The 22,315-nt window shown below is 35.8% G+C and overlaps 1 protein-coding gene across 1 annotated transcript in view; it reads left to right on the top strand.

Annotated features, from left to right (window-relative positions):
* Positions 1 to 21,914, top strand: part of ATP8A1 (ATPase phospholipid transporting 8A1) — a gene marked incomplete at both ends in the record, with an annotated part of 38,983 nt that extends 17,069 nt beyond the window's left edge. Inside the window, 7 exons of the mRNA XM_029085753.1 lie at positions 3,757 to 3,929; positions 8,266 to 8,449; positions 8,550 to 8,660; positions 14,966 to 15,040; positions 15,167 to 15,289; positions 17,804 to 17,882; positions 21,853 to 21,914. Coding sequence (XP_028941586.1) covers positions 3,757 to 3,929; positions 8,266 to 8,449; positions 8,550 to 8,660; positions 14,966 to 15,040; positions 15,167 to 15,289; positions 17,804 to 17,882; positions 21,853 to 21,914 — 807 coding nt within the window. The remainder of the gene's footprint in view (positions 1 to 3,756; positions 3,930 to 8,265; positions 8,450 to 8,549; positions 8,661 to 14,965; positions 15,041 to 15,166; positions 15,290 to 17,803; positions 17,883 to 21,852) is intronic.
* Positions 21,915 to 22,315: the final 401 nt, after the last annotated feature.

Raw genomic sequence — 22,315 nt, 5'->3', positions numbered from 1 at the left:
CCCTACATGCACGAAGTACAGAGTATATGGGGACACAGGTATCCTATGGCAACTGAAATTGCATACGCAGACTGGTTGGTTGCAACTTTGTCTGTGGTGATAACATAAATCATGGGGTTTTTGGGAGCTGATAAATGTAGTAATTGGATAGGTGAGGGAAAGAAGCAGTTCAAAAAATCATAATAAAGTAGCTCTGTGCCGATACTTTAACAAGAGACACCATTAAAAGTTTTCTGCCTCATTTGATGGTGCATGTTTCACTCTGATTAATGTGTACTTTGTGTCCTACCTTTTGCTTGCTGGTGTGGTTGGAAGCAGATGTCAGTTTCCATTTCAAGTGCACCTGTTTGAGTTAAAAATAGTCTTGAAAATCCTGATGGAGGAGCGGAGTGGGACTCAGGAAATGGGAGAGAAGGGTGGACTGCTGTGATTGCAGAATCTTGAGTCAGTGCAGCTGCAAGGGTGGATGCAATGTCTCTTTCCTTTCTGCATACCAACAACAGCTGGCAAGAGGCCATAATACTTAGTTGGGATATTGTGTGCTAAGGAATGTGGCTGAAACTTTGGCTTTTGAGCAGCATTGATTCACCTCTCGTACTGGTATTCTGTCCCTTATGTACCAGAGGAACTGTGTTCCCATGTGGGTTGCTGGACAACCCAGTTTTCTCAGCACAGGCAGAACTGAGCATCCATGAAACCGTGAAGAAACAAAAGCCAGGATAGTGGAACCTGTGTATTTAGCATCTTTGAGAAGAGTTGCTCTGGGAGAGTCTTCTCTTCCTTGGCTCTGCAAGGTGTGGGTATAGCCTCTTGGCTCTATAAAGATGTTGGTATGTTCATAGGAGGTAGGAAGGGTTGGCTTCTCTTGATCTGCATACACTTCACAGTACTGAAAAAAGAGTGGCGGCAAGTGGTGCTTCTCACCCTTGCTGTTAAAATAGTACAGTGTCTGTTGCACACCAGTGGCAGCTTTTAAACAGCAGCTAGCTCAACTCTAATCCTTTTAGGGACAGGCAGAGTCCACTCTCCCTAAGACATGTAAAACAGATTTAACAAAACAAATACCTCCTCAATTTGGTCATTATTATGACCTTAGCATGCAAGACAGAGGAAGTTAAGAGTAAAAAAAAAATAAAAAAATATTTTTTTTTAGACTGTATGCCAGCTCTGTGAACTATTTTTACAAAGAATATACTGAAATAAGAGATCCTCTTTTGTATGAACCAGTACCCTTATTTATGGAATTAAAAGAAAAATACCCCAAACCCCTTTACCCAGTTAGCATTGTCTGGTATAGAACTGGAAAGACTTCCAGGAAGGATTTAGATATCTTTTTTGCAACATAATTTGTTTTGAGGCTCCACTCCCATAAACATCTGCTTAGCTTCACAAACAAAACGTGGTTTTGTTAGTAAGTTCCTGTAGTTGCATAAAAGAACACTATATCCAGGTTGGATGAGGCTTTGAGCAACCTGATCTAGTGGGGGGTGTCCCTGCTCATGGCAGGGGGGTTGGAACTAGATGGTCTTTAAGGTCCCTTCCAACCCATACCATTCTGTGATTCTGTTATTTTATTTTGCCTTCATATTAACCTAATGGACTGCTAAATTTCAGTATAGTACTGGTAATCATAGACAGAAATCATAGCACAGCTTTGTTCTATTAATTATGAACTTAATACCTAAACTGAAACTAGAAAATAGTTTGATTACCATTAAATTTCACTGGGAAATATTTAATGGAAGTGCTGTAGAAGTGAATAAGGGATGTTTTGATACTGCTTTTCATAAAATAGAATGGTTAGGGTTGGAAGGGACCTTAAAGATCATCATGCTCAAAGCCTCATCCAACCTGGCCTTGAACACTTCCAGGGAGGGGGCATCCACAACTTCTCTGGGCAACCTTTGCCAGTGTCTGACCAACCTCACAGTGAAGAATTTCTTCCTAATATCTAATCTAAATCTACCCTCTTCCAGTTTAAAGCCATTATACTTTGTTCTATCATTAACTGCCCTTGTAGAAAGTCCCTCCCCAGCATTTCTGTAGGTCTCCTTCAGGTACTGGAAGGCTACTGTAAGGTCTCCCTGGAGTCGTCTCCAGGCTCAACAGCCCCAACTCTGTCAGCCTGTCCTCATAGGAGAGGTGCTCCAGCCCTCAGATCATCCTCATGGCCCTCCTTCTGGACTTGTTCCAGTCAGTCCATGTCCTTCTTGTGTTGGGGGCCCTAGAACTGGATGCAGTACTCCAGGTGCGGTCTCACAAGAGTGGAGTAGAGGGACAGAATTATGTCCCTCAAGGTGATTGATACCTTTTAATTTAAGGCAGTGGATTTCAGCATAGAACTACATGTAAGCCTACAAAGGAATTTTAAATATGTCAGTTTTGCAGTTGGGGTAAGTGTTTTGTATTATCCTGGGGGTTTTCTTTGTTTGTTTTAATATGCAGCATGCCTGGAGCTACCTGATGGCACGTCTGTTTGTGATAAAAAATTAAAGTCTGTTTAAACTGAAGAGTTTATGCTGCATGTATGAGAAGAAACAATAGATGAGAGGAATATGAAGTTTCAGGTTCTTGTATTGCTTAAATTTAGTCAGAAGCTAAATAGTTCATGAAGATGAGAAAAATTGATACTTTCATAACGTTGCAGTATTTCTTAATCAGAAAAGATGCTCTGGAAAATAGTTAAAGAAGTCACTGTAATTTTAAATACTTTCTAAAATGTAACTTTAAACTGTGGCACCTTGTTTCCCTTGCAGTTTCTATGCAGGGAGAGCCAGGAAATCTGAAGTGCAGGATTCCCCAACAGTGTGTCTCTTTTTAGATAAACCAGTGAATCTTTAAAAGGGCAGTGGGAGCAAAGTATCACAGAATCACAGAATGTTGGGGATTGGAAGGAACCTCGAAAGATCATCTAGTCCAATCCCCCTGCCGGAGCAGGAACCTAAACAATTTTACACAGGAAGGCGTCCAGGCGGGTCTTGAATGTCTCCAGAGAAGGAGACTCCACACCCTCCCTGGGTAGCCTGTTCCAGTGTTCTGTAACCCTACCCAAAGTAGGCAAAATAGGCACTATAAGTACTATAAGTAACTAGATACTAGTGACCTCCCCAATCTAGTAAATATAATCTGAAGTTCTCAGTAAGAACTGAAGATCACAGAATAGTGACTTGTGTAGATGTGATTCAAACTCTCCTTAGCAACTGAAAAATACAAAATATGGTCCTTTATATGTAGTTGATGCAGGCTTATCTTAAAAGAAAAACTTAATATGTTGGTTAGAATTATCAGTTGTAATGCATATATTTGTATTATGAATTATCTTTGATGTTTTATTTTTTTACTAAACATTTAGGACCATTTTCTATAATAGTGAACAGAAAGTATTTCTTCTGGTATCTGTATATATGTGAATTTTATTTTGGATAGGTCCATAGAAAACTTACTAATATCTTTTAGTAAACATTTATGCAACTATTGTAGCCATTCAAAGAGCATTAAAAGTTCCACCACAACTTAGACACATAATTTTTTTTATAGGGTGTAAGAACAATCCTACTTATCATTTCTACTCTGGTTTCTAATAGTACAGCTATTGGAAATACTTCTTTCATTTGATACTGTTTATTTGATAGCGTAATCAAAAGGCAGTTTCATCAAAAAAGAAAATACCAGTGTTTCTGATCACACTGAAAAACTAATTTGGACTAAAGAATAGTAAAGATTAAAAATAATGGACATGATTTTTTTGTACAACAGGGAACAAGAGAGACACTTAGCCATCATTGCAGTACTCTTGGTGATGCTTTAAGGAAGGAAAATGATTTTGCTCTCATCATTGATGGTAAATCTCTGAAGTATGCTTTGACATTTGGAGTGAGACAGTATTTCCTGGATTTGGCTTTGTCATGTAAAGCTGTTATTTGTTGCAGGTAAGGTTTATGTTTTTCTTGCTCTACAGTATTTTTACTGATGTATAAAAATTAAGAGGATTCTTTTATTTCAGAGAAAATACGCACATCCATGTCGTCCAACCATGAAATAAAAAAAAACCAAACATCTACACAACCTTTAGTAGCCAAACTTATGAAATACAGTCATTCAAGCAAAATATTTCTGTAAAGCAGTCTGCTACAGAGTGTACCTGTCAAACAAAGTCAGTAAGGTTGCATATACCTAGAAAAACAATTTGTTATCCATTAAGGATAGCCTTAGAAAGATTGGAACGTTGATCTTAACCTTAAGTTGATACTGCAGGTAACTACAGGTTTTAGCACATCTGGATTCTTTTGTAGAGCTTCCTCCACAAGCAAGATTTTATATCTCTGCTTTTTCTGTAAGCCATGAATTACATTGCATAAGAAGCGCACAAAAATGTTAAAGGTACTAGTCTAGGTGATTTTTATTTCCTGAAGCTGATGAAAACACCTTATTATTATTATTTATTATTATTACTTCTGATTATTTGGGGATTCTTTTATAAAATCAGTTATTTAATCCTTTCCTGTAAACACTAGCTGTTAGAGCTGTAAGCTTACCATAACAAGAGAACTTCTTCTAGATCAAAGAAAATTAAATATGCATTCTTTAAATACAGACAGTATGAAAGCAATTTGGCTTGCCTTTTAATATTTCCAGATTTATATTAAGGAAGGAATACATGACTGTATATGTGATAGCTTATGTGTTTTGGAGCCTTCTTGCATTCTTATGGATTTAAACACAAGAACTGCAAGCATGTCCTGAGCAGTACATCACTTTTTCTACATTTGAATGATTGAACAAAAAGGGGAGTTGGGTGCTTGGTAGCTAGATAAACATGAGCTACTGCTGTTGAAGTTTAATCATTTGGCCTAAGCCAGGTGCTTTAATCTGTCAGAAGGCGGAAGCAAGGACTTTTCTTTACAAGATCATTGGCAACACAGGTAGGGTATCTGTATTAGAAATGCAATCAAACATTTCAAAACTGTGGAAATGGCTGTTATTTTCAGCAGTGTCTGGGGTAACTGTAACAAGAATAGCCAGTTAAAGTTCTCAGAGTATTTTTTCACTATTTTGACCTTTGTTGTAGCATAGAAAAACCTGTTTCCTGTATCAAAACAGGAAAAGTTAACTCACAAACAAGGTATTCAAGCTCTTCTAGAGTCTCTATACCTTGCTGTTTTTCAGTATACAACAATGTCACAAATTCAAGTTCTCATAATTAATGTAGTACTGAAATTTTTAGGTTTGTCTGTGTGTTCAAGTTAGTGTTTAATTCTGTATTTACATACGATGCTGTGTCTGATTATAATTGCTTTAGGAAAAAAATCTATGAAAAAGGAGGTCAGCCTGGATTTTGTACAAGAACAAAATAATTCTTAGAATTCAGCACCACTTCTTACCAAATTCAAACCTTCTTTCAATAAACTACATAAGCTTACTTCCTGCTACCTCATTATTGCCTATCTTATTATCTACCTGAAGGTAGGGTCATGGTGTATATGAATGTGAAAACTGTTGTAACTACACCTTAATAGACTGTTTGCTTTTGATTAATAAGATAAATAAATGGAAGGTTCTTGTGTTCAGGTAGAGAGTTTAATGATGTTCTGTTAAGAAAAAGCAGATTCATCTGAAAAATCAGTGTTCAAAATGGAGCTATCTTTCTGCCTTGCAAAAGGATGGGGAAGAGCAAATGAGGTTACAGTACCCAAACAGACAGTATGTGATTTGTAGTCTTTCCATCCTTTCTGACATATTACGCCACCAAGTGGTTTGTTTTGTTTTGGGGTTTTTTTTAATGGTTTAGCTTTGTAGCCTTTCTCCAGCATGAAATGCTCTGAATATTACACTGATACACAGTTTATACTGTGTATACACATTTCTAATGGCAGTAGTCTTTCTGACAGGCAAATTGGAGCTTTGTGCTTGTTCTACTAGTTTCAGTTTTGCTTACTGTAGCAAGCAACAAGCAGGAGACGCATGTAGAACAGCTCTTCCAAAACTTCCTTTTTGTTCTTTCCTTGATTTAAACTACTTTTTATATTGTTTGAAGAGACAATATTGCTGTTTTTATTGAACTATAGAGCCATTGAAGGATATTCTGTACATATAGCTGTCTTTTATTGATAGCATTTTTTTAATGAAAGCACAAAAAGTGCAAAATTAAAGTTTCTGTTCTGGTAGTGTGTTCTCTGCCATTTCTGCATTTCTGTACTAGGCTTAGGTCAGCTGGTTTCAATACATGTCTAGGTATATGCTCTGACATATTTTGTGGTTACTTAAAAATTGACTGCAGGTTTAAAACTAAAATATTTGCTTGTAGAACTCACTGTTTTAGTATGTGCTTTTTTAATATCACGTACTTTTCAAAAGTCAGAATTCTGTCAAAAAATTTTCTGTTAATGCTCCATCATTAATAACAAAAAGCTCATTTCCTTGTTTGTGAGCTTGAAAAAAAAATAAAAATTGTAATCTTTAATTTAAATCTCTTAAACATACCATCCTGACTACATGAGAATGTAGGCCTAAATATAAAGGCAGTAAAGATTTTACTGAGTCCTTGGTTTTAAGAGTACAAATTACATCACTTTTTCAGACTGTATTCACTTGTTCAGAAGCATTTATTACCAATGGATTCTTCCTAAAACTAGCTATAACACAGATGAAGCTGACAAATAATCAGTAGAAATTTCACTTCGAAAATCTGTGTATGTTAATTCCAAGCAGATGTTTGGCTCAAAGACTTGGTGAACTGAATTCCAACTCTATATTGGCTTCAGAGTAGTATGTGCAAGAAGAATGTTAAATAGATTATTCTGTAGTAGAAATGTACAGCTGAGAGTGAACAAATTGGACAAAAGTTATTTTTTATTGGTTTCATCATTAATTTAATGCACCAGGCAATGGAAATAAGTGCCATCTTCCCACTGCCCCTATAACATTGTCTGAAAATTAAATGAGCCAATCTTCCTGGGAAGTTAGAAAGATGAAAAATAAGTTTTCAGGTCAAGAATCTTCTATAGAAGCTGGCTGTAGTGAGTCCTGATACAATACTCATCAGCAGAGTTCAAATAAAACTTGTAACAAAAGATCACAGAAGTGCTTTTTGGTATATTTGGATCATACAGTTCTTCTAAAGGGCTCTTAGCCAGAAGCTTTCATCCCAGATTCACCACAAGGTTGTCCTCATCCCAAGTACATTTCTCAAAAGTGAGATAGCACGTGTTGCACAGGCTGCTGAATAAAGTGACTGGATAGCTTCCTTCAGTCTCAATGTGGGAGTCATGCTTTGGTTCCACAATTGCTTTCTCTGTAGGAAGCAGGGAACAGCAGAGCTAGACACTCACTTTTTTTTATTTCTTCTTCTATCTGTTTATACCACAAAAGGAGTGAGCCAGGGTCTGATCCTTGAATCCAGTGCCAGGAAGCCCAAGAGTGGTTTCTGCTGCTTAGGGTTTGCTCCTTCCCTTCACTGTGAAACACATGAGTCCTAGCACATAATTTATGTGTACTAATTTCAGTTACCGTATCTCAAAGGCTACAAGGGCTGAATTTCAGCACAGAGTAGAACCTTCACAACGTGAAATGGAAGGGACACATGTGACACATACAGTGGTAGGCGGAGCCAAAACTGATACAGTTTCATTAATAGAGCTTTTGAGTCATCCCTGGAATAATTTTTCACCTCAACTGTGGGCAGGCATTTTCTTAATGACAGATAATTGGTGCAGCCCTGAAAAGGACAAGGGAGAAGTTACCTGCCTACAGGGAGCAGTTAAACAAAGTGAAGGATCACGAGTCAATGTTCAGAGTTGCTTCCGCTAATTTGACAGTGTAGGTTGTGTTAAGATAGTGGTAGTCTACTTTGTTCCTGTTTGCTTTGATGTCTGTATCTTAACTATCTAGTTGTTTGTTTATAAAAAACAGAGAGGAAAATAGAAAGCATAACAAAACATGCCAAAATCTGCAGTTGTTTTGAGTCAATAATGGCAGTGGTGGAGTCTGAGGCTTCTTCCATTATTTAGTTTTAGGGGCACATTTCTGTTTAATCCATGTGTCTCCAGTTCTTTTAATATCTTGCTTCAACAAATCCAAAGTTGCTATGAATTTTGGTGGGAACGTGCTTTTAGCATATAGCCTAAAGGACAGTAAAAAGGCTATATTGCTGACCAGGATGTTAGTTGGCCAGTTTTTATTACCTTTTCACAGAATATAAAGTATGTTTTGAAAGTACATTAATTTGAAAGTCCTGTATTAAAGCTTTTTCTTTCTGTTACCCCTTAGGGTATCACCACTTCAAAAATCTGAAGTTGTAGAAATGGTTAAAAAACAAGTTAAGGTAGTAACTCTAGCGATTGGTGATGGAGCAAATGATGTTAGTATGATACAAACAGCACATGTTGGTGTTGGTATTAGTGGGAATGAAGGCCTACAGGCTGCTAATTCTTCAGACTACTCAATTGCTCAGGTAAGTCATTACACTGTAAAATACTACAATAAAGTAGTTTAATATCAGATTAATATTGAGGTATGCTTGTTCTGATTTTATGTTTGTTCACTTTTTGCAGTTCAAGTATTTGAAGAACTTGTTGTTGGTTCATGGAGCCTGGAATTATAACAGAGTAGCTAAATGCATCTTGTATTGTTTCTACAAGAATATAGTCCTTTATATTATCGAGGTAATTTTACAGTACAGTAAATGTTACTTCTTGAAAGTAAAAACTTTATTATTTTGATCTTTTGATCTTTATATATTATTTTAAAGAAGCATTTAAACTGTCAATATACTTACCATTACTGAATCTTGCTTTTTAATAAACTGATTAATATTAGAGTGATTTTTTTTTTTCTTTAAAAGACCCATATGTCTAGATATTAGTACTGAATGCTTGTGTTGCATAATACTGCTAGCTTATTAAAAGTCTTTATCATTACAGTATTTAAGGAATACAGTTACAAGTAGCCTTAAATTTACCAAGAGATGTATGTCCTTAAGCTCTTTGAGCTGGTGTCAGTAACTGTCCAGTTCACAATCTGAAGCCCTTTTTCAGGTCACTGTTGAATTGCAGGGCTCTTGCTGTTCAGAACAGTACTTAGGGTTTTTATATCTATGCTTAGTTACACTATTGCATACTTTTCACTTGTTGATGGGGTGAGCATGCCTCCTTAGGCTCTAGTTCATGAACAGGCATACATACTTTACTGAAAGTAGTTCTGACCTGAGATTTTAAGGAGACTGGAGCCTCGTGAAAAATACAGTAGTATGAAAGGACTGTGCTGTAATAAATGTATGTTTATTGGTAGGTATGGTTAAGACATCATGTATAGCTATAGTTTTCATGGTCACAACCTTAAAACTTTGAATGTATTTTTAAATGGGATTTTATTTTTTTTTCCTCCCTCCCTCCCTCCCTCTTCATTTAGTTTCTCTCTTTCTTTCAACAGCTGCTTGCTTTCTTGTAACCAAATATGTATCTAGTAATTAAGTTTGTAGTTGGTTCAATCTTTATATTCACAATGATACTTAGGGTTAAAAATGTGGGAAAAAAAATAATTTGTTGCAAAGCTTGATCTCAAATTAAGTTCTGTAGGTCAGTCTTCTGTATTTTACATTAATGGACTTAATAGTTATTCTTAACTTTACTAGTTTTTTAATATATTTTCAAATTAATATCTTAAACTTGCACTGTTTTAATATGTTTTTTACTGGAAGAAAATGCCTTATTTATGTTAGACCTGATGCAAACATTAGGTTAATATTTCCAATTTTTATATTTATGTATGTGATCTTATACTGTTGCAATATTTGAAAATATTTTAAACATCTTTATTTTAAACATTTGGCTACAAGTCTTGTAGCCAAAGAGTGCATTTTTCTTAGCATATTGTTTACATTTTCTAAATTTTCCTTTTTTTCCTCTTGTGTTATCAACATAATTAGATTTCAATCTATGTAGCAGCAAGTTTATAGCCTGTTCAGAAAAACATAACATTGGAAGCTATAGAAAAAGCAAGTCCATTAACGATCCTTTTTTGCTTTAGAAGTGATGACAGACTTTAGATCTTGCATTTCAAAAGCTGGATATCTGATTAAATGATTTGACTTTGAGAGGTACTGATTAGCAATAGCTCTTGTAGTATTTGAAAAAAATAGTATTAATGTATCCTTTGTGTTTATAGAAAACGTACAAAGTTTGGCTTCAGAACATGCTACTTTATTTTTCTTAATTTTCTGTCATTGTCACCTGCAAACACATTCTAAATATGTAATTTAAATCAGATATAAATATTCCACCGTTTGTGTTCTTTGTGAAAGAAAACTAAATGCAAGGCATAGAGATCATAGTCTAAAAATACAAAGACTAGAAGAGGTCGTCTCTGCCTCCTGAGTGGATGGAAGGGCAAAGAGATGATTTTTTATGGGTTATGACCTGTTATGTATAATGTATACAAGCGTTTCACCATATACACCTTCTCTGGAAGACAAGATGACTTCTGCTTAAATTCCTGTATATCCAATGTTTGTCAGCTCAGAAAACTTTCACAAATGTTAATAGCTCTTGTCAATACTGTGAGTGAATGGGCAGAAATTCATCATTGAATGTCTCTAGAAAGGACAACTGCCAGTCTTGAATCTCTCTTTTCAGTTTTTTGTACGGATCAGGCGTGGGAGCAGAGAGCTCAATGAGTGTTTGTAAGGTGCTGATTAATATGCAGAAATGCTACATCAGGAAAACGTCTGTGAAGCTTTTCTGGCCACGCCTCCTCTGTCTTGGAGTTTAGAAAATAATACTATGAAAGGCATGTCTGGAGGTTGCTTTAAACAAGTTACCTTTTATTAACTGACAATAACTAAAAATACCTACCTTTACTTAATAGATGCATATTATATTTTTAAATGTCTGCTCAGTACTAATCAAACAAGTAATGCAATAGGTTCCATTTAATCTAAAATACAGCCTTTTTCCTACGCATTCGTGGGGTGATATGAAATAAGTGCCATTGCTTTCTTGGTTCAGAAAATGGTAAAGGTCTATACTAATACTCCTGCACAGTGCCTAGAGTTTCTTGACAATTAAACTCCTATTCATAAGAAAGTAGAAGTGGTCTGTGACAACTGTTTCTACTCTATGTCTTAATGCAATAGATATTTAAACGTGGGCCTCATCTTTTGTGTGAGACTAGTCCCAGTAACTTTAGAGGTTCTATTTTGAAGCATCATTCCAAATTGCAAGTGAAAACTTTAATAGACTGCTAATGTGCATTATTAAGCCTGTACCAAGCCTAATACTTACATAGGATAAGCCTATGCAGAGTCTCATACTTTGAGGAGGCTGTCATTACATTATAATGATGATTGGGATTGAGATTGATCTAGTGATTGAGAACTCCTTTGTGGCTTGATTTTGGCTAGGAACAAAATTTTCCTATTCCTACTTTTTGTTCTGCTAGCTAGTAGTAGCTAGTGATAATATAACTGGTTTATGTTAAATGAAAAAAGGTTTACAATTTTTAAAAATATATTTTTTTTTTTAAGATCTGCATAGGTCATTCATGTTTCATGGAGGAGAAAATTAAAACAAAAGAGTAAAAGACCAGAACACAAACAGAAGGAAACACGTGTGTGGAGTTCACATTTAAAGTTCAGTCACAGATCCTTAAACATGGCTGTTAGTAACAATTTAACTGATAACTATGTAAACAATTCAATTTGACTAAGTAAAGAGAGCTGTAACAATCTTTTTTTTTTTTTTTCCATAAACTTTGAATGATGTTGGGGTTTTTTGGTTGTTGGGGGGTTTTTATAATTTTTAAATTTTTTTCCTCCAAACCCTTTTTATCCCAGTGCTGAGTTACACGCTTTCTGCAGCTCATGTCCATAACTGAATTTTAGCATTTTGTTCCTCATTTCCTTTGCCTGACACATCAGATGAATGCCTGTGATCATATTGAGACCTGTATCATGCATGTCCTCAAACACGAGCAGGCTTTCTGTGTATACTTACAGAGCTGCTGAGCTGTAGCTTTTAGGTGCTGTTGTTCAATATGCCATGGCTTACTTAACGTATGCAAACTGCACCAAGTTCAGTTCAAAATGAGGACAGCAGAAAGTAATTGTGCTCATGCCCACTTCTTTGCATTATATGGTTTGAAAACTTAGAAATACAAAGGTCTGCATTGAGGCCCATCTCATTTTAGATGGGCTGTGAACCTAAATCTTTCATTTTCAATGGTAGCCATTGAACTATAAAATGGTCTGAATTTTCACTTGTCCCTCACTTGTGTAGTCTAAATTGCTTCTTAAGGACACCTATCACCTGTCCTTCTTTTTAGGGGTGCTGGATTAGTAAGTTGAGTTAGAGTAGGACCTACCCCCTAAGTGGCCAGTTCTGCTCCTAAATTAGTATCATGTACAACATGTCCTATAAACTTACTTTGCAGATACAGCTGCCTTCATTGTCCATCATAATTAGGATGGAACACACTTGTCTATGAGTAAATTTCCCACTGTGTTGCAAGTGTTTCTTGTCATGGTCACTATTGATGTGGTAAGCTCCATAGTAGTTTTTTCATGTATGGTTAAGAGTGTAATTTTCTAAGGTCCAAGGTTCAAAAGTTAGGGTAGGTAGGTGGCTTATTTTCTTCCTCTCTTACAGTTTGAGATGAGGGCTGTGTGTATCCTTCCTGCTTTTTCTTTTCCCCTCTAGATTCGCTAATTATTTTTGAGCCATAGGTGTTCTTAATGTGAACATTCAAATACTATATTGTAAACAGTAGAAAATCAATGTTTCATCTTAGATATTAAAGATCCTCTGTCTCTTGAAGTAGTATATCTGGTATTCCACTACATAGTAGTGTTTCTACTACAAAGGGCATCGGTTTTAGCCACATTAGAAGGTTTCTTTTCCCAGACATTTTTTGGATAGATTCAACAAGAACCTTAGCACCCAGGAGTGCAACTAAATTACATTTCTTGACTTGCAACTAGGACTCTGACCAAGATACGTTCCAGTTCATTATTACACTAAACTGAACTAAAAACCCTGTAACTTGCATGCTTTCTTTGGAAACCAGTAAATGCTAAGATTTCAGGAAGTTAATGCTATGCCTTGAAGGATTTATTTACAGTAAAAGAGACAGTAAAACTGTTTTCAGTTTAAATAGTTCACAATTTTAACTGAAATTCTGTACAAAAAACTGAAAGTAACAGGAGTTTTAAGGAATAAAATGATGCATGGTGTTTCTGAGAGGCTTGGTAGCAACTTCATGTATGTGTGCCGTTCCATTGTTAATTAAAATTTTATCTTAAATACTTGCATTTCTTTAAAACAGTCACTCCAAAACATTTTCAAGTGTTGCTTAACACCACTTACCTTTAAAAGTAGCATGTGGAATAGAGTCAGTACGTGTATTTAGGCCCTTCTTTTTAAATTAGTTTTATGACATTTTGACTGCTGGTTAAATCACAACAGAAAGTGAATGTTCTTTCCATATACTTCTTTTGTTATGAAGGGTCAAGTATATGTCTACTTGCAGGCTATTTTATTTTCTTCCTAGAGAGTAGTACTTTTGTTAAACTCTGTCGGAAATTACCAGCAATGAGATGTATGCATATTTATGCCCAGCTACTGAGTCACATATTCTCTATTAAAACTATCCTTTTCCACCACCCTAACCCTTTCAAATTAAGAATTCTAAAATTTACTCCAGTATTTGATACAAACAAGGAAAAAAAATTAAGGGATAAATCCCATAATAGTGTCTGTCACTCCTCTCTCAAGAGCTATCTCCCTAGCTGTCTTTCTAGTTTGGGAGTAAAATAATGTAGGAACTATGTATAATTAGAAGGTTGAAAAGAGACAAGACAGTCAAGAACCACAACTTGTATCCTTCAGTGGTGATGAGGTTCTGGATTACATTCACACATTTAGCTCATAAAGCATCCAAAAAACTGTGCTGATGTTGAGTGTGTACTTAATTGTTCAGTAATGAACACCTGATTATGCACTTGTCTCGCTCCCTCATAGTCAACTGTTGAGAAACTGCTGCTAACAAACGTCTGCTAAATCCATCACAGTTAAATTGTAACTCCTATTTCAAAAGTCAAAAATCAAAATACACAAGAGCTTATAAAATTCTGATTCAACTGGCATAAAATAATACCATTTTCTTTTCAGTGAATAGACTGAAAGGTTAGAAAATAGTGCTCGTTGCTGTTACAATCAACCAAAGTAAAGAAATTTAGCAGTGTAAGGCTTCAGAAAATTCAATGTATTCTGTATCTCTGTATTGCAGTCTCTAACATTCATGACTGAATGTATCAATCTTGCTCCACTAAGTGCCACCAAAAAACCCTATTTACTTTTCATTTATTGGTTGAAAAAATAGCAATTTTGGCTGGATTTTACTTCCCATTTTTAGTGTTAATAGTTGATAATTTCAGGGTTTTTTCCATCTCAAAGTATTCACAAACATGTTCAAACATTATACAACATGATAAAAAAACCTGAGCTTTGTCATAGAATCTCATCACCTGGAGGCCAGCCCAGGTACACACTGATAAACATACATAATGATTGTAGCAATTTATGCTTCCATAATAAAGTCAAATGAAATGTGAAGTGTAGCAAAGTATCTGCAAAATAGCATCTAAAAATTGACTTGAAAAACATGAGTCTTAAATTGAGTAGAATGTTGTTTAGATGATCCTAACTTCTGTCACCTTACAGTTTATTTTTGTAGTAGGCAATATAGTTTCAATCTTAACTTGTTAATAAAGATTCATCAGACGTGCTGCTTCTCCACTTTGATTCAATCTTTGAACTAATCATTGAACTAATATAAGCATGAAGAAATAGAAGAAAGCAGTTATGCTGCATGCTATACTGAAAAACATAATACCCCTTTCTGTAAAGCTGAGCAAAAATGTATTTTTCACACCTTGCAAGACATTTGAGTAATGTACAGTTCTCCTCTTTTTCAGATCTGGTTTGCATTTGTCAATGGTTTTTCTGGACAAATTCTTTTTGAGAGATGGTGTATAGGTCTTTACAATGTGGTAAGATGATTTGTATGTTTTCAGTTATTTTCAACCATAATCATGAAAGTTTTTTGAGTAAGCAATCTTTAAGCAAGTCCTTCTCTGAAGTTTTGCAATATGGGTTTTTTTTAATGCATCTACTAGATGTTTACAGCAATGCCTCCACTAACTCTTGGAATATTTGAGAGATCTTGCCGAAAAGAAAACATGCTGAAATATCCTGAGTTATACAAGACTTCCCAAAATGCACTGGACTTCAACACCAAGGTAGAGTAAAAAAAAAAATCAAACATAATTAAAGCAGAAATTAGTAGGACTTCAGTATAGTTATCCTTTTTATTCTATGCTGCTCATAACTAAAAATGGACAGGATTTTTTTTACTACTGTTTCAAGTTGTCCACTTGTCTGAATGCTGTAAAACATATGTATTCACTTTAAGCAAGTACTGAAATGGACAGCAAGCATTTTCTTTTTTTCAGCCCAATTTTTTTTTTTTCTCTCCTGGTAATAAAGCTGTCTTGTATAGGCAGAAGTGATTAGACCTCTCTGTTGCTGGGCTGTATGTATTTGTACTGTTATATGGAAATGGATTACTGAAGCCTGTGGAGAAGTGTTGCAGAGAACAATAAGAACTGTCATTGGATTTGCAGAGGGAGGGACTTGGTACTATTCTTTGTCAATTTGGAGTTGTGATTTTATGGTTTAATTTCGAGTTTTGGGAGAAAATACTTGAAGTCAGTTAAGAATGTGTCAGGGTGGATCAGAAGAAATCTGAGGCTACTTTTGGTGGGAAGTGGGCAACATTCATCTTGGGGAGACTAGCACAAGAAGTCGTAAAAGACTCCCTAATAAAGAGAGTACTAGTAAAAGTAGTAGGACTCTCTAATATATAAAATATACACCATTTCTACAGGTTTGTCCATAAATAATCTCTTTTTAAAAAAAACTTAAACTCATTCCTGAATCTGCAATTTCATGAATACTGTGACATTTGTAAGAGTTCCTTCTGATTTTATTTGATTTTTCTACATATAATTTGGACATTTCAAGTGATGTCATTGTATGTTGAACTTGGGGACATTTTCAATCTGTCATTGAATTAACAATGCCTACATGGTCGAGTAGATGTGCGGAGCTGATACAGCATACTTAGCTGTCATAGCTGTGCTGCTTCTGCTGTAAAACTCAAGTACCCCTATCTATATAGAATTCTTTTTCCCAAACTATCTTTGTTCACTGAAGCATATGAGATTTTTCTCCTTCTTGCTCACTTCATCCCTTCACCTGCAAAAACAAACCTGAAAGTTTTAAGGAAACTAGGGAAAATAGTTTCTTGTGTCGCTGTGAATGCCTTACAAATATCAGACTTTTCTTGTTCCATTGATACAGACACTACTGTGTTGTGATAATTTTAATAAATAATGTAAGTCATGAGTTACAATTGTTGGATTTTTCTGTTTTTAAATAAGCCTGTAATATTGTATTTATTGTTCGGATGTATTGTTGACTTCATTGGAAATTCTGTGGCTATTCCCATAGAACACTTGCTATGAGTCAATGTCTACAAAATTCCCAGCTACAAAATTCCCACCTATATACGTTGAATAGTTGGTGTTAAAGATTTGGAAACATTACTGCTTTGAATGTTGATGCAGATGTTTGTTATGGTAAAAGGGATCAAAGGTTATGAGGTCATGACAGAGGTTAAAGGATTAGCATGTGACAATAAGAATTGGTCAGGAAAATGGAAAAGTAGAACTAATTTTTCTTGCACCCACCTGTGCTTTCTGTCAAATAAAATCTTCTGGTAATGACATAGCAAGAAGGAGAGACAAAGGTTAATGAGTAGCACAAGTTCAAATGTGCAAAGTATTGGAGTGTAAATTGGATCATACAACCTAGTGTAGTTGTATAATGTGACAAAAGACTTCGAGACATTGTGGAAAATGTTGTGAGGCAGGCAACTTAATTTCAATTGTCTGAGCGCCTTAACACTCATAATACACATCAGTTAGCTACAATAAAGGTTATGATAGTCAAAAGAGTTGTTAACGAAAAAACATGATTGCTATACTGAAGGAAATGGGTAACATATTTTTGATTAAGTCTTGTTATGTCTTTATACAATATATTATGGAAAGCATCAATAGGTTGTTTGTCCTTAATACAGTTCTTTGCAGAAGGCATATTTTACAAATGAAAATAAGTTTGAAACTACAGTTTGAATTATTTAGCAAATATATTAAAGGAAGTTTAATATGATGAAGCCATGCACTTCAAGAATGGAGCATGTAAGGAGAAATCTAAGGAAGATACTATTATTTGTCCTTTTTTTTAATTCCTTGTATGCAGAAATATGTAGGTAGGTGTATGTAAAACCCAGGTTTTGATTGTTCTGCTGTCCACATTTCTTATTACACAAAATGTAAATTGTAAAAGCTAGAGTCCTTTTTAATTCCCTGCTTAGAATGTAGCAGTAGTTCCAGTTGTCTGGTTTAGTTTAATTTTCCGATGATATTCCCATATGTATACATTTTAATTTCCCTTGTGATTTGAAATTAAAAGGAGGAGATAATACACACTTTTTTCAAAACATAAAAATAAACAAATGACCCATGAAGAGCTAAGAGGCAGAAAGTGCCTGTCAGTTATATTGCTTCACAGTGGTGGCCTGACAGAAACACATTTTGTGAATCTAACACATAGATAAAAAGAAAGGTCAGGGTTCACAGAGCTAGTTTATTGCAAATGGTTCTCATGGATTTTCTGTTTTCCCTTAGGTTTTCTGGGTTCATTGTTTAAATGGCCTCTTCCACTCATTCATTCTGTTTTGGTTTCCACTAAAAGCCCTCCAGCATGGTAAGTATTGCGAAAAATAAAAATATAAATGTTGAAAGGTACAAAATATCTAAGTACCTACTTTTTACTTAGGAAAGCTTTATAAATACTAACAGTTTTGTGTGATTAAATTTCAGTATGCCATTTCTAGAACTAGAGCAGATGCAGTATATTTAAAATGCGTTATTTAAAATCTGTTTAAAAATAGGAGTAATATTATGTACATATACATGAAATGATACAAATAGGTTTTGAGTAAATTGAAACAAGATGGAGAAAAAGATTGCTATTTAATTATGCTATTTTTTTAATATAATACACCACCACAGTAAATACCTGCAAGATCCTAAATCACTACTAACCCTTACACTGTCTATTACATTTTGTATACTTTTATTGCTGATGTGTATACCTCCTCTCCTGTTAGTTCAAGGGCATACTAACCCATTAGTTTACATCTGTGTGAGGAGGCTTGTGACAGAGGAAACTGGGACTTCTTGGACAGCTCAGTCCTGTCACTCTTCTCGTTCAGCTGTTGTGTATGCAACTGAGTTGCAGAAGCGAACTGGACAGCTGGGAGGAAAGCTGTATTTAGAGGGAACTTGAAAGCACTGCTTCCAGTTTGTGGGACTGTTAGGGGTGGGGTTTTGTTTTGCTTCCACTTTGTGGGGACGGGGAAAAAAAAAAAAGTGTGTACCCTGCAGCTTTTCTGTGAAATGAGTAGTCTGCTCAGTTTCCCTGATACAGCCAGGCAGTCTACCCTGGCACAGGGGACAGAAATATTCTCATGGACATTTTGGAACTGTTGAGACAAGATAGTGAGGCGGTCACAGCTGCTTGTGCCTCAAAAGGTTAAGGGGAGAACTTTTTGCAGAGTATTTTATACTCAGTGACTTCTGATGGGTAAAGGGAAGTAGGTAGTGGCCTGTTTTCTTTGAAGGGCCACTCACATCACGCTGGATGTGAGCTCAGTTTGCACTGGAGAGGTTTAGACAGCCCAGGAGGAAAGAGGTCCCAAAATGTGAATGCATACTTTAAACCCACAACCTCAAATTGAAACCAAAATCCCCATTTAAAGCTATAGACAATCCACGCGAGAGATTTATGCATTACATGATGCAGAAGTGTTTAATGAGTATATGTTGTGATGCGGGATAGAGTTCATGTGTGAATGCCAAAGCTGAGATACTTGCATGAGCATTTGTGAGAGCACTGTAGCGCAGGCCTGTGCTCACAGCCCCTGGGCTAGAACTGACCTGCTGGCAAGTGGCCTCTACAAGTCTGAACAAATTGCCTTCTGTCTTCCTTTTTCATTCCTAGACAAAGGCCAGGTGAGTAAGGGGAGCAGAACTGGGACCTGGGGATTGGGCCCATGGTGGGCGGTATAACCAGTACCTGCCGTGGGTCCAACTGGTGCACAGAGTTCTGCATGGAGGGGAGATGAGCACAGGATGGAAGGTGCTGTTAATTCAATCTCTGATGGCTGTATCTGCAAAGAGGAAAGGGAAATATGATATTAGTTTCCTAGGGAGGAGCTGATGAGTGTCAGATCCACCAGAGAGAGGAACTTCTGCAAACAGGTCTCAGCCTCCACCTTCTCTTAGCAAAGAGGTGGCGCAGGAAGATCCTGAGATACGAAAGGAGGGATGGAAAGACTGGGAGATAGCTCAGCTTTGTGCATGAGAGTGCTGAGTCCCAGCACTCTGACTGATGGGAACAGACTTAGCTGCCTGCCTATTGCTCTGTTTTATCCTCATTATGCTCTTTACTGCTCGATATGTATTGTAAAGCAGCGGAGTGCATGTTTGAGCAGGTATTTATTAGAACATTGAAAATCAAATCTTGAAGACCATTAAAATCTCTCAGAGCTCACAGTCTGGCCTTTTCTTTGAGCATTTTCTCCTGTGTACTCTTTAGTCTTACTTGTCCACCTCTTTCTTGTCTGTGAGTGGAAAATTTCAAACTGCATGTGTTGCAGTAGAGTCTACTGAGAAACATGACATCAGAACACAGGTATAGATTTGTCAGAATTTGCTCCATGTGATATAACCATTGTACAGTACACAAGACTAGAGTCTTTGCACACCATGTACTGTCATGTGGATATGAAAAATGACAAGGACATAAATCTTTGCAGAAGTTTCTTCTCATGCAACTTTGTCAATATAACAGTAAATGGCAGAAGCCAAACATATGTACAAGTAAATCCACCAACTGCTCCCTCTTTTGTATAATCTTTAAAATGAGCCATGGTCTCAGCTTTGTTTTCAGGCTTCCAGAGCTCTTGTAGTCCTTAGTGGTGTGCTAGTCTGTCCAGGGAGAAAGCTAAATTGGAGAAGTGCCAGGAATGCAACCAGTATCACTAGAGCTAAGGTGGCAACCGTTGAGCTCTTCATCTTGAAATGGGAGAGGACTAGATTAAGGAGGACTACTTGCAAGCATTTTTATTCTGATTTTTTTATGTGAACTTTCACCTGCTGTCTCTTCCAGAATATCAATAAATAGATTTTTTTTTTTCTGTGATAAACTGGCCTCGCAGGTCCTGAAAAGCTTATCGAAAGGAGCATTGAATTAATGAATGAATTTCAAGCATGTGTAAAAGTGATATCAAGGCTGGAAAAACTCAACACAAATATGAAAACATACTTAATTAGCAGTATTTAATATACCATGTGCTAGCTGAGGGTAGTGAAAAAATAATGGTTTTCAAGTGCAGATTATTTTAATCAGCTTGTCACCTTCCTCTGGCCAACCCAGTCAGACAAGTTTTAAACCCATCCCCACCCGCCCAAAAAAAAAAACCCAAACACCTTTATTCTCTTTCCCCCAGCACAGCTTTTTAAAAATATCTTTGCTTATACTCTCTCAGCATTAGTGGGTTTTTTTGTTTGCTTGGGTTTTTTTGTCTTGTACTTTTATCCTTCCTTACTACATGCTATATTTTACTATATTTTTATATCTCTTTATATAATGGCAGTAAAAAGCAATACCCCAGTGATTAGAATCTCTACAGCAGAGTGTTTCTGGTTTAGTTGAAGTTAATGAACAATCTCAGGTGCTAAAAGCATTTCTAAAATGAACATGTAAAAATTTAGCAAGCTCAATACTTCTAATTGAGAAATTCCCTCTAGATAGTTCAGTTGTGTATTGTCCCATGTCGGCCAAGAAATCTCACAGAACTGGGATCAGAAAAGCCCGTGCTGTAGCAATAGTCCTAAAATAAGTTCTGTTAAATAAGCATAAATGCAGTGCTTCAGAATTCTGAATTTAAGAACTGTACTAGATGTGATTTTTATGCAAACGCATCTCCTTAGGGCACTGACTCTTCACATAAATGCTGTGTGTGTCTTATGTCTATCGATATGTGCCAAATGGATATGTATTTATATGAATCCACAGATTTGAGTTGGGTAAATTTTGAAAATGTTTTAAATAACAAGCATCTCAAGAATTAAAATTGACTCTATTTTATATTTTTACATAAACTGAATCTCAGAAATATGGGTAAGAGCAAAGATAAGTAAGTTTCTGTACCAAAAATATCAGAATCTGTGAAAATCTTGAGTCTCCAAGATTTCTGTTTACTTATGTGTTACAATCAATGTACACTATGGCTATTATATTTCATACTTTTCTGAAGGTAAGATACTGTATTTCTGAACTTAAAAGTCACTCTAACTGAATTGTTACTGAATACAATATTACTCATATTGGTATAGGATGTTACCAAAAACTCCTGTTTCTAGCATAATTCCCGAAGTCGCTGAAAGTTTTAAAGGACTGAAAATTATAAAAGTTATAGATCTCTACTGTTCAATACAGTTCAAGGTGAAATATGCTGTATCCTCCCTGTAGGAAGTGTTACAATCTCTTTTGTACCAAAAATAAGATTTTACATATATATATATATATATTCACACACACACATATATATACAGTCCTATTGTGGATATTTAAATGCTTTTATTTTCATCACTATTTTCTTCTCCAGGTACCGTATTCAGCAATGGTAAAACTTCAGATTACCTGCTCTTGGGGAACACTGTATACACTGTAAGTCTTCCTACTGCTCTCTGGTGCTCTATCAGCTACCTATCTATATTGGCTCTATCTTCAACTCTTAAAGAGATGTGGTTTTACTACTATTTATTATTCTCTACATGGAAGACTTGATTCATTGTAGTTCCTTAAGAATAAGAAATGACACATGAATGGCTTTTTGAGAAGCTGTGAAGTGAATTTTGCATTCTAATTCCAGTTTTTAAAATAAACAAGTTTAATAAACATGCAGAAGATACATCTGTCCTTTACTGGAAATTGTCTGGTTTTTAAATAATGGGTGTTGTAATTAGCATGCTCATTAATTTTAGGTAAGTTTCTGCATTGGAGAAATCCCAGGTTATTTGATATGGAACTGGTTAGTGAAGATACAGTTCTGTTCTCCCTCTCTTATT

Source organism: Antrostomus carolinensis, unplaced genomic scaffold (assembly GCF_000700745.2).
Source record: "Antrostomus carolinensis isolate BGI_N321 unplaced genomic scaffold, ASM70074v2 scaffold10297, whole genome shotgun sequence".
Taxonomy (NCBI): domain Eukaryota; kingdom Metazoa; phylum Chordata; class Aves; order Caprimulgiformes; family Caprimulgidae; genus Antrostomus; species Antrostomus carolinensis.
The sequence above is the reverse complement of the archived record's forward strand: the minus strand, read 5'-3'. Positions and strand labels throughout refer to the sequence as shown.